Source organism: Nelusetta ayraudi, unplaced genomic scaffold (assembly GCF_046127955.1).
Source record: "Nelusetta ayraudi isolate G7.1 ecotype Tasmania unplaced genomic scaffold, CSIRO-AGI_Nayr_v1 ptg000004l, whole genome shotgun sequence".
Taxonomy (NCBI): domain Eukaryota; kingdom Metazoa; phylum Chordata; class Actinopteri; order Tetraodontiformes; family Monacanthidae; genus Nelusetta; species Nelusetta ayraudi.
Window position 1 is genome coordinate 9,692,501 of NW_027466054.1, and position 12,500 is coordinate 9,705,000.

The 12,500-nt window shown below is 44.5% G+C and overlaps 2 protein-coding genes across 2 annotated transcripts in view; one reads left to right on the forward strand and one right to left on the reverse strand.

The window, feature by feature from the left end:
• The window catches only part of tma16 (translation machinery associated 16 homolog), a 2,311-nt gene extending 760 nt beyond the window's left edge, over nt 1-1,551 (forward strand). Inside the window, exons 4-7 of the mRNA XM_076033312.1 lie at nt 1-68; nt 230-378; nt 466-508; nt 1,028-1,551. The exon at nt 1-68 is cut by the window's left edge and continues 17 nt beyond it. Of these exons, the coding sequence (XP_075889427.1) occupies nt 1-68; nt 230-378; nt 466-508; nt 1,028-1,193 (426 nt within the window). The 3' untranslated portion in view covers nt 1,194-1,551. The remainder of the gene's footprint in view (nt 69-229; nt 379-465; nt 509-1,027) is intronic.
• marchf1 (membrane-associated ring finger (C3HC4) 1) overlaps nt 1,340-12,500 on the reverse strand; it is a 12,382-nt gene continuing 1,221 nt past the window's right edge. The window contains exons 2-7 of the mRNA XM_076033302.1: nt 8,490-8,540; nt 7,612-7,685; nt 5,784-6,650; nt 4,859-5,039; nt 4,600-4,744; nt 1,340-2,852 (exon numbers count right to left, since the gene is read on the reverse strand). Coding sequence (XP_075889417.1) covers nt 2,533-2,852; nt 4,600-4,744; nt 4,859-5,039; nt 5,784-6,650; nt 7,612-7,685; nt 8,490-8,540 — 1,638 coding nt within the window. The 3' untranslated portion in view covers nt 1,340-2,532. The remainder of the gene's footprint in view (nt 2,853-4,599; nt 4,745-4,858; nt 5,040-5,783; nt 6,651-7,611; nt 7,686-8,489; nt 8,541-12,500) is intronic.

Consider the following 12,500-nt stretch of genomic DNA (forward strand, 5'->3'; position numbering starts at 1 on the left):
TTCCAGGCACAGTTGGATTCGGGGAAGGCCGCTTACACCCGAAAAGAAGCCTGTGAGATCGTTGAAAGGTCAGCAACTGTTTGTAACTTTGGCCTTGCTTCACTTGTTATTTTAGGTAAAAGAGAATATAATGTTATAATGTTAAATCTAAAAATATTAATTTGTGTTACTTGTTGATAGTTTTCCTGCACCATACATGTTAGTTCTATGTTTCATTGTTTATGTGCAGGTACCTGCAAAGGTTCAACTCTGAACTGGAGCAGATTGAGCTAATGAACGGGATCAAAGGTCGTCAGGGTCGTCTTCATGGTGCCAGAGAAGCTGTCATCAAACAGACCATCGAACGAGAGCGGGAACAATACGAGGGAGCCGGGTTCGGTAAGTCTGACACATAAACTTGTAGACAGAAATGCTCTGTGCATGCACCTTGTCATTGGTGGAAAATCTCTGTTTTGTCCTTTTCAGAGATCCCAGACATCATCAATGGAAAGCATCTGAAAACATTCAGGTGAGCGCAGACAACTGACAGTTCTCTGTGTTGGAGAGATGGCTTCAATTATTGAGATGACAATATGTGAATATAGAATAAATGTTTTAGCCCTCCCCTATTCAAGCATATGCAGCACAAAACATTGTAAATTATGTTTTTGATCGGAAGGACCAACACCTGCCTTCACGTGGCCCTCTGCTACATCAGTTTGGTTCTCAGGAGTTCTTTAGCACTCCTACTCCTCCCCAGACTGAGGACAAAAATGAAATCCTCATGAAGTGTACTGCACTGAAGACAAGTTCAATTTTCTATTTTTGGTTTTAAAGTTATTCAAACTCTTTTGTGTCAATGCAAATTCATACAAGTGCTCATAAAGCTGATCTTTGTACTGTATGACTTTAATCAAATTTTTAAATATCAGATTAGCTATCTGCTCCTTGGCTGTCACTATGTGGAATTGAAGCCTTTCAAATTTAGGAGTGTACATATTGTTGGGAATATTTAATCTCATCCTCTGTGATCCTGTTTGACATGCAGGGAGTGGACTGGCGATCTTAAAAAACTTCCCAATATCAAACTGCGGAAGGTGTCTAACAAAGGCTTGGACACGAAGAATGAAGAAAAAGAGGAGAATGATGATGCAGATGACCAAGATGAAGATGATAACAATGAGCTGGATGACTTGGCTCTGATGTCTGACTGAGGCTGGGGGAAATATTCAGGACAATTGACTGTGCCGGAGCAGCCACAATGCTATTGAAATGTGCTGCTACTCCATGACTGTCCAGAAGATGGTGCCCTTTGTGTCAAAACACATTGGTGCTCATTGAAGTCCCAGAGCCGCTGACAGTTTCTACATTCATTGTTTATTGCACAAACAAATATGCATGATGGTACCTGAATCATCAACGTTTTATCCTGTCAGGAATAGAAAAAGCTTTCCTTTGGGGATTGTGGATTTTTAAAGGCCCAGTGTGGAACATTTAATAAGATCTACTGCCATGAATTTGAATTTACTTTGTTTTGATTTTAAGTGACTGAAATATATATACATAACAACACCAGTGTTGTTTTCATTAGTTAATTACGGCAATTTATATTTACACAAAGAGCCATTTTGTGCCCGCCGATTTCTGCACACGGGTCCGCTCAAAGTTTTCTGAATTAACTGCAAACATCACAGCTGGTGGAGCATCTGAAAACAGGATTTAATATTATTTGCCTTCTTCCCATCCCATGCCACTACATCTCACACACTGGGCCTTTAAGAGACAGAGAAACTGTCAATTTGTCACATTGTCTGCGATATGTCTGTTAGTAGAAAATTTGAACCTTATAGAAAGGAGGAAACATGTAAACAACAGTCACACACAGTATTGAAAGTCTGGTGTCATGTGAATTTTGTCTCTATACAAGTTCTCGTTACAGCAGCATCTCGACAAACCTCGTCAACTGGTATTCGTGACACTTTCTATTTATAGAACCTTTAAAAGCCTTTCTATCGGAGTTGCTAAATCCAGGCTTACATCTTCGATTTCAGATTACAGACACGGTTTAAATAATCATCTTTCTAAGCAACATATCTGACCCTTTGGTGTCTGAAGACGTGATTGTCTAGAGGGAGACTTCAGGCTGCAGCATGCTTCAAACAAAGTTAGACTGTCTGAAACCCACCTGCAGGCAGCAGTGGGCGTGTGGAGGATGTGATGCTCTTTTTTTCCACAGTTAGGTGTTCTCACAACCGCAAACCAATGAAAAAAATGACTCACATTAAGAAACCACATCGACATTATGTTTGACGTTGCTTAAGCTGTTCAGAACCAGAGCGGGTCCAGGCTTTGAGTGAAGCATGCCGAGGCCTTGGACACCATTCACAGGGCGTGCACGTCCTGGACTTGTCTTGTCAGTGCAGTTTCAGAAAGTGCATACAGCAATAAAACTGAATACCTCTCAGCTCCAACCTTCACAAAGTTTCTCCCTGATGGCTGATTGCAGATGATTTTCACATTTGCGTCGTTCTCCTCCACCTCCTCACAGTTTAATCAGACCGGGTTCTGCGCAGGCGCCACAGCGGCCTCGACTGACATGTCCGAGTCTATCTGGGCCTCCTGGGCCGGGACGGGGGCCGAGGCGGGGACCTCCACGGCCTCGTGCCTGCCGTTGGCCAGGGGGCCAGTCCGAGCCTGAACGCCGTGCAGGCCCTTTTCCGGGCAGTTCTGTACGGTGATGATGCGGTTAAAGGCCTTGAGGCGGCGCCACAGCTGCAGGTAGACTTTACACTGTATGTACATGAAGATGAGGCCGCCGGTGAAGCCGATGGCCACCACGATCAGCTTGGTCCAGAACGGCCACTCCAGCACACCTGTAGACACTCAAAAGAGGACGACGGCGTAAGGCCAGTGGCAGGCTGGTGGCTCGACGCTCGATGCTTGATGGAGTCATGACTGCGGTGCGCGCAGAGCTGTGCTTACCATGGGGCTTATAGTACTTCAGAAGAGTAAATCTCCATAACTCCTCTGCAGAAGAATGAGTGTGATTTCTCTTTACTTGCGTCTCATCTTTGCATGGATTTGCTCCAATCATTTGTACACTATACATACACCAGTGGTGTGGAATCATGTTTCAGTACACTACGACTAATGCGCTCTGCTTCTAAATTGGAGTTCCTACAGTTTTGAGACCAGCGATGGAGTTACACAGGAGGAACACACAACACATGACAACTTCTAGAAGACCACAACAACGGGATCATCTAGCCTCCATCCATCAACCAGCCTGTTTTTTTGTAATCTATATATCTGTCTATATATCTATAATTACTTTTTCATGTTAATTTGAAATATATATATATATTACATATATATACATATATATATATATATATATATATATATATATATATATATATATATATACACATATGTATATATATATATATATATATATATATGTATATATATATATATATATACATATATATATATATATGTGTATATATATATACATACATATACAGCCTTCTGCAGAAACTACTGAAACTAATGGGTTTTTGCACCTCCCACATCCCAGGTTGATGCAGAACTCCAACCTTTAACTTCTGCTTCAAGTGGAGTAAACAAAATAACCCATAGACTGACTCATCTCATTTCTGAAGACTCCACTAATAGCCCAGGGACGCAGAATAATGCCCGAAAACAGCGGAGGAAATTTGGCACAATATGAGGCCTTTAACAAGGGTCAAAAACACAATTGTCCTATTATTTTTTTTAACCATTTTATTTTTATTCCAACTTGCAGGCACACTGTCAACTTTTGGGCAAACTGGATGGTGAAGAGCAGTTTTAGAGTTAGGGGGAAGTGACCGCAGCGTGTCTGTTTAGGCTTTGGTTGCAGTTGCTGAGAGGGACCAGCATTGGCTGATCTTGTTGACTGCCACAAGATTTTAAGGTTTGGTGCTAATGATAAGCATCTGTAACTCTGTGTTAATCTGAAAGTGCCACAATCAGCTTTTTTTTCCCTACGATACGCTAACGTAATTTCATTTAACATGGAATTAAATGAATAAATAAAGCAAATGTGGTTGATTTTCAATGGAGGGGAACATTTCAGGAAGTGGCACAATTAATCAAACACAAACACATTTACTAGAACACACGTACATTATTTGTGTATCCGACACCAGAGTCAGGAAATGGAAATATTAACATGTGAAATATGTTGGAGGTACTTAAAGGAGTTTTAGACCTTTAGCGACACTATGATGCTTACTAGAATCAAAAATGCTGGTGAGTGGCACAACTAAGAATGAACAAATGAAACACACCAACAAGATAGAATTTGTTCCACTTGCACCTTTGTGTAAAATTTGCAATTTTAAATCATGGAAAAATGCAACTTCTGCTTTGAACTTGTGCTGTAATTTATTTACCACTTAAACTTAAAAAAAAAACACTTTGTGCTTTGTGCTTGTGTTTGTATCCCAGAAAGCCACCTGCTAAGAATGACCACTGCAGGACAGCAAACACACTTGGTGAGACTCTGAAGACTTTGGTGTGTGACACAGAGTGACAGGGATGGAGAGGGTTGACGGGGGGGGGGGGCATACTGACCGTTCTTCCCGAGTCTGATCTCCTCTGCTGTCCTCCTGACCAGGACGTAGACGGACCACAGCATGCACACTATTGCTATGACGTGAAACATGACGGAGCAGAAGATCTTCCTCCTCTCGCTCTTCGACATGTGCAGCTTCTCCCACTGGAGGAGGGAGGCGTGACAGCGGAGGGAGGACAATGAGGACGTGACAAACAACGTGCGCGACGGCTGGACGAGGTCCAGCAAGTGATGGGGGAGCTACTCTGAAGGCCCTACCTTGCGTAGAGGTTTGAGCTTCGTCTCCATGACGAAGTCAAACTTGCAGAGTTCGCAGCAGCGAGTGTCCGAGGATTTGATCCACTGGTTGAGACACGACTGGTGCACGAAGCTCAGGCTTCCTGTGCAGCGGCAAGGCATTATCAGCGGGCACTCGCTGTCGCCCTCACAGTGGCAGATCCTACACACACACACACACACACACACACAGAAAAAAAAACTTAACTGAAAACAAACAAATAAAGGAAGCTGATGAACGTGCTTTGTTTTCACATCCCATAAAAATGAGATGATTGATTTACTCTGCAGAACCATTTTTACAGCCACTCTACCAGTTTATTACAGGCTGCTTTTATGGTCCAAATTCAGTCCGTCTTTGTTTGCAATCCAATAGCCCATGTCTGTGCTTCTGAGACAAGAGAAAAGACCATCCTTCACATCTACTGCTCTCTTTACGTTTCATAGACAGCGTGCCTTGTGTGAACACCTCACTGAGCCCTTGCAAACATGTGGAAGGTCCAAGAAAGCATCAGGACTGTTTAGCGAGAAGCTAAAGCAGAGGGCTAAACAAGCTGTTCCTGGATCATTAATAGCTGAATGATCCAATCTGAGTTGATTAAACCTCTACCTTACATCACACTGCTGAATGTGCAGCCTTGTTCCTGTTGTGTTTGGCCTTGTTTACTGTTATGTTTCAAACCGCATGCTACCGTGCTCTCGTACAAGTGTAATTACTGTTTTGTATTAGTCGTTTTGAGAAATAAACCTCCCTGTCAAAATGGAGGTTCAGTGATTGATTGACTGGATAGATAGACAGACAGACAGACAGACAGACAGACAGACAGACAGATAGATAGCAGCCTGAGCTCGTGATGCTCTCACTCTGGGTGTTGCTCTCTCAGTCCCCCTGCAGCCTGACACTGACCTGCAGACCTCCAGCTCAGAGTCGTCAGAGAATGTCGGCGGCGGCTGCGCGCCTCCGTTCAGCCCACAGTGTTTTTGGGGCGTGGGCACCGACATGTCCCCGCCTCCCGAGCCCTTCTCCTGGTACTTCTTGGTGATGAGCTCCTCGCCGTCCTCGGCCAGGGAGGAGCTGCCGTCCGGGCTGGCTGAGCGGAGGCTCCTCTCCTGGTCGCGGCTCAGGGAGCCCTGACTGCGCGAGCAGCAGCCACCGCCGGCACTGAGCTCCTCCTTCTTGACGGAGGCCCGGCTGTGGCGCTTCTTCAGGCCCCCGGGGTCCCTCACCAGAGGCTGGTTCTCCTTGGTGCCTTCGTCCGAGCCCACCGACTGTAGCTCCATCACCTCCGTCTTGTCCTCCGCGCCCTTCCCCTGACCTCCGGCGGCCGTCCCCTCCCGGCTGCTGGCGCTGCGGCGGCGGCCCCGCCGGGCCTTCTCCTTGCTCCAGCTGCGGGCCTCGCGCCACGCCTCTCCCTCGGAGCTGGAGTCGGACGCCGGGGCCACCGAGCCGCGCAGGCGGGGCGGCAGCTCCCTCTTGCTCCTGGAGGGCCGCTCCCTCTTCTCGCCCAACTCGCAGCGGTCGGAGCTGTTGCTGCGCTCGCTTCGCTCCGCCTGCTCCTGCTTGCCGTGGTTGGACTCCACGCACTCCAGGGTGCCGCACACGCTCCGCTTGCGCCGGTGACGCCGCTTCACCTGCTTCTTCTGGGAGGAGGCCAGGGCGCCGGCGCCGCTGGCGGCGGCCGAGCCGGACACCGTCATGCCGGAGGTGCTTGTGCGCCCGTTGGGTTTCTGTGACTCAGACGCATCCTCGGCCACTCGGGCCAACTGGCCAGAGCTGAGCGAATGCATGGACACAAACACACACACACACACACACACACACACACACACACACACACACACACACACACACAGGCAAAGATGAAGATGAACATTGAAGATGGGAACAAGTACAATGACATAATAGCAAAACAGACTGACTTTTGGTTAATTAGGTCCAATTCCATATTTGTTTTTGTATGTACTGTATATAAGATGAGTTGTGGCTTTTCTCTACTTACATACCAGTTTCCTTTGCAATATATCATGTCCAAGTATGAATGTTTTTGAATTTGACACCAATTGCCAAAACAGATGGTGTGAGGATTTGTTTTTTTTAAATACCCCAAACAGTCATCAGCTGTCATCTAGAAGACTACACAGTAAGCAGAGTTCATGTAATGTTGACATTATTTATATACATGATAATTTGATCTATAAAAACCTAAAAATGAACTTGGACTGTTCTATAGTTCCATAATAAAAACAATAATCTGAATATTTAAGGTCCATCTTTTTTTATATAATATTTGGAAAGATGCATCACTGATGCAGATCAAAATTCCAAAAATAAACTGTTTCCAACCAACATTTCCAAATTCAGTGATGAAATGGCGCTGACAGGGTGGGAAGATGCATGACTACATAATGTGATGTAAACCAAGAATGATCAGGTAGTGGAGGAGGAGGAATGGTCCAGACACTCATAAATCTCTTCTGACTCACACAGCACTACAGCAGACGACAGGCTGCGGGAACTCCACAGTCTGGCACTCATTGCTATGCCATCAGAGCCCCATGAGAATACAGGATCCATTCTAATTTGGTAAAAGTCCTTGGAGAGCGTGAGGAGACGCTAATCAAATCTTCCACACAGTCAGAAGAGACGAAGCGGCGGTAATGTCCCAGAGAAATCTCATCTGAGCTTCCCTTTCTGTCCCATTAGCACTGAACTAGTGTGGGAAAGTATTTTTTACCTGCATATGTCCTGAGAAGACGGGGTGATGGATGTTCTGGAGGCTGTAGTTTGTCCAGCTGTGGAGTTGCTGGCCTGAAAGAAAGAGACATGGCGTCAAAATCGCTTCTGTGTTGAAAACACTTCAGTGTGACTCTGGGGTTTGGCTTCCTTGGAATTTAACTTTCCAGGTATCGCATCATCAGAACAAAAGATTCAAGTTAGGGCATTTGAACCGATATGTTAGATTCCCGCAAAGCACCAACAGCACAGCAGTGACACCTAACAGCAACATGAATGTGTCTCTAGCTAAGAAGAAATACATTGGTGGATGAAATTCCTTCAAACTGAGGTTACAGAACCTGCTGTCACAGTGTTTGTGGCTATTCTCACTCCCTCAGAGGGGCAGAGCTTTGTGAAACCCACCTGTTATTGAAAAGACACCACAGGTTTTATCGTAGAAGGGTTAATTTGAGATAACTGGACTGGTTTTGCAGTCTCAAGGACGTTTTTGTCTCATCCTAAAAGTTTCTTCAGTTCCTCTTCTTCAATGAACTGAAGAAACCTTTCGGTTGAGAGGCCAAACATCCTTAAGATAGCAGTCCAGTCCAGCAGTCCAGTTGTCTCAACTTCCATACTGAGATGACCTGGACAACTGAGAACAGTTATACAGGTCTTATCAATTTTCTACGGTTTAATTTAAATTCCACTCAAAGGTTCAATGGAAATTATTATCAGGAGCATCTCAAAAATCTCGTGGCTCATGGACTTGGCTGGCTTTGTTCGTGTACAGTGTGCACTGGCACATCTCCTACTGCCTGGACAGCTGACACGCGCCTGTCCTGTTGACCTAGGAACAGTGCTCTGGGCCTTTTACGCGCTCTGATGCTCAGCGGTTACCTTGGAGATGTTGCTGGATCGACTCCCCGAGCGCCCAGCGGCCTTCCTCCCCTGCAGCGAGAAGGGGAGACAGAAAATCATTAGGAACACTCAGAGTTAAGAGAGGCTTTAATGGCACCTGACTGACTGGAGGCGGTGAGAGCAGAATGCTGGATATGTACATGTAAGGGCGGAGAGCAGGTATTTTGAATTCAAGAGGCCAGAATAAAGATGATTTCACAATTCATTAATTACAGACTGGAATTTCTACCCGACTGGCTGTTAACGTCCGTGCCGTGTCTCGCTCTGCGCTGATTGGTTGGAAGATCAGGAGTCACGCCTGGCCATGTGTCCTTGTTGCCGACCACAGCTAAAGCCAGACAATCCAATTAGCCGATCACCCCGCGGAGAGTTCGCTGCAATGTAATGTGTCGCTATTTAAAGCCAACTAATAGCACTTTTTAGAACTTCCTAGAGCGACAATCACCTTGACCCGACTGACTCTCAACTCAGCCGTCAGACATCACTTGCCTCCCACGGTCGCCCACTGCCTCTCGGACAGGTTCAGGGAGAAAAGCGGCCGCTGTGAGCGTGGGAGCTGGTAAATCCCCCGCTGACAAAACAAAATCAAATCTAAGAAATATTCACAGGGTGTTTGAATCACACATTTTCACTCAACCACACACAATTGGAAAATGTCACTGCACAATTAAGTCAATATTTTTTTTAACCTTGGTGCAAAATGTTTGAAACTATTAAAATCTAAAAGGAATGGAAACATAAAAAAGGACGAGCTCGAAAACAAATCCCAAAGGGTTAGGGTTAGCAGGAGGTCATATTGACCTCGCATCTGAATCACCAGCGTGAGTCACACTGATGCATCTATCTTTCCCTTTTCATACTGCATTATAAGTGTGTCTGTGGAATAAATGTAAAATATTCTAGAACAGGCTGGTTTCAGAAGTGATGTTTGCTCTGCCTCAAGTGGGTGGACGTCAAGGATTCTGTGGGTTTTTTTTACACGCCGGGTAAAAGTCAAGTAAGCTGCCCTGTGTGGGAGGGGGGCCCACAGAGCGCACCAGTGCAAACCATCCAAAATAAACTAAAGAGACAAGTGGAAGACCTCGACGTCTAAGCTGATCAAAGGATTTGCTGATTGCCAGCTTTAAATAAGGCGCCCATCACACACAGTCCAAAACAGCAATCTGCAGAGTGCGGGTGATGTGACAGGGGGCAGAATGCACAGTTTTAACACTCGCTGTTTATTCTGTTTGTCAAATAACTGAATGGATAGAATATAAAGACAGCTTTTACATAATAAGAATGGCCTGCTCTGTGAAGCACTTTGTGCATTCGTGCTGTGAGGGGTGCTATATATACGTAAATACACACTGACGTCGAAGCAGCAGAAATTTTTACTCTTTTACAGAGATTTCAGTCCCAATCACGTCAATACAGAATTTCATATAATGCTCACGCGTACACACAAACACACAGTCAGTCACAACTGAGAGTCTGGTGTTGAAATGAGGGTTCAGTGCAAAACTCACCAAAGACAAGAGTCACAGTTTTGCATCTGTCTGGCTTTTAGCCAATCAGCACACAGGTGAAATGTCAATTATGTTGGGTGAACTCAAAAGTATTGACTTGAGAGGAAGGAAGGAAGGAAAAAAATTGTCTTTCTTCTCTAAAGCCATCATGAAGACAATCAGTGATATCGCACACTCTCGACTCAGAAACCTTTTGGTTGAACCCGACTGGCTGTTTGAAAGGAAATGACTAAACTGATGATTCACAAGGCCGAGCGACCTGCTGCGGCGAGAAAGCAACAGTGTGTGTGAGGAGGCTCACACACGCGCATCATCTCGTCTTAGGCTCCAGAATCACACCAGTCCTTGCAGCCCTTCACTGGCTACCTCTGAGTTTTAGAATAGATTTTAAGATTTCACTGCTTGTCCTCAAAGCTTTAAATGGTCAGCCTCCAGCTTGTATTTAACAACTTTTAGTCCTTTATAAGCCTGATGGCGCCCTGCGATGAACTGGCGACTTGTCCAGGGTGTCACCCTGCCTTCGCCCTAAGACAGCTGGGATAGGCTCCAGCAGACCCCCGTGACCCTGACCTCGGGACTAAGCGGGTATGGAAAATGGATGGATGGATGGATGGAAGCCTGATGGCTGCCTGAGATCCTCCAGCAAGGCGCTACTCTGCGTCCCAAAATCACGCCTTGCCAACAAAAGGTGACCGGGTTGTCCGCGCTGCGCAGCTCTGGTATTCACTACCTAGGGATCTTAGGCAGGCAACTACATTGTCTGTTTTTAAATCGCTTCTTAAAACTCACTTTCATTGTTTGGCTTTCACCTCTATTTTGTAACCTGTTTTAATGTCTTGGTTTTATTTTTTTTCTCTTGTTTTAATGTTGTCTCTCGGTTAATGGGGTGGTCTGTATGATTCTCATTTTATATGTGAAGCACTTTGTACATTTTATTTTTAATAAGTGCTATATAAATATAGTTATTATTATTATTATTATCATTATTATTCCAACAGTCACAGCTTGGTTCCCTTAATTATAAGGGACTGTGATGTGTGACCGTTAATGATAACGGGATAAGTTCAACAAGGTTGTGGATGGAGTTTTCTCCAAGAGCTGCAGGAATCAACCGTGATAACGTCCACAACACACTGTCACTGGATCAGTACCTTCCAAAGAGCAAATCTGCACCGTTTCCAAGGAAATACTTAGTCCATAGAACATTTAGGGTCACTTTTCTGTACCTCAGCCGACACCAACTTCCCCATGTGGTGGGCTAGGGCACTAAAATTCACCCATGTCGCATCTTTGAGGATTCTTCCTGATGCTTTTGATATCATTATAATCATAAATAATACAGTAGGTCAGCAAATGGACACTCTTAAAAGAGATTATAGTTGCTACAGGTCTAAATGACTTTGACTCTACTTGAATTGTTCAGGAAAGTAAAATTCACTAGAAATGTTTTCTTCCAGTTGATGACATTGCCTGTAACAATAACAGTAGAATGGTGAAAAGGAGCCAGGGCAACATCAGCAAAGACATATTTTTTCTATCACAGAAGCCTTCGGAATTAGAGCAATAGCATGTGTCTCGAGTCTGCAGACAGAACTCCTTGCAAAAAATATTTCATTCCTTTGGTTGCTCTAGGTTTCATAAAGTATGTGCTAAAACAAGTCCTTTCTGGAAGATTCTGAATCAAACTAAAGTTAAATCAAACTAAATGTAAATGTCATTACACACACCAGCTAATGACAAAGGTAACCACCCACAGCCCAAAGAACAAGTGCAATCTATATGAGTGTGGATGCAAATGAGCACTTTTTATTATGGAGATTGGTACAGCAGGCCCCAAACGTGTTGTTTTCCAGAGATTTCCAGGTTTTGGGATGAGCAAAAATCTGGAAAATCTCAATTTAGATTTACAGATGATGAATAATCATCTGTAGGAGTTGAGAATTGAAAATGAATAATGGGGGGATATGATAATGTATGTGAACTTTAAGTATAACTAGAGACTTGAAAACTAAAATGACAAGGAAGTTTCCTCAGTGATTAAGAGAAATAATCACTGAGGGTACGAGCTGCCGATAAACTTCACAGAAGCAGAAGAAAAAGAAGACGAGGAACAAGTCTGAGTTGCTCATGCAAACTACCAGCAGCACGGTCACAACGTAGCTATACATAGAAGCCTGCAGTGTAAACAGAGAAGTAGTCAGTCTCACTTATTTGCAGAGATTAAACTAAGAACAGCCCTGTTAAATCCCTCCACTGGCCCAACAAGCGACTAAGTTCTCTGTTTAAAGTCAAAATGGGGAAAAACACACAAAACACTGTTGTGAATTTGACTCTTGGTCATTCTTAAGGTTCCCAACTGAGACTTTGATTTGTGAAATCAAAACAAAGGGGATGCCTGACGCGTTCCACTGTTGGTGAATACAACACTTCAAAATACAAATGAGGTAATCAATACTGAGAGTGATTTCAATAAGCAATAAAT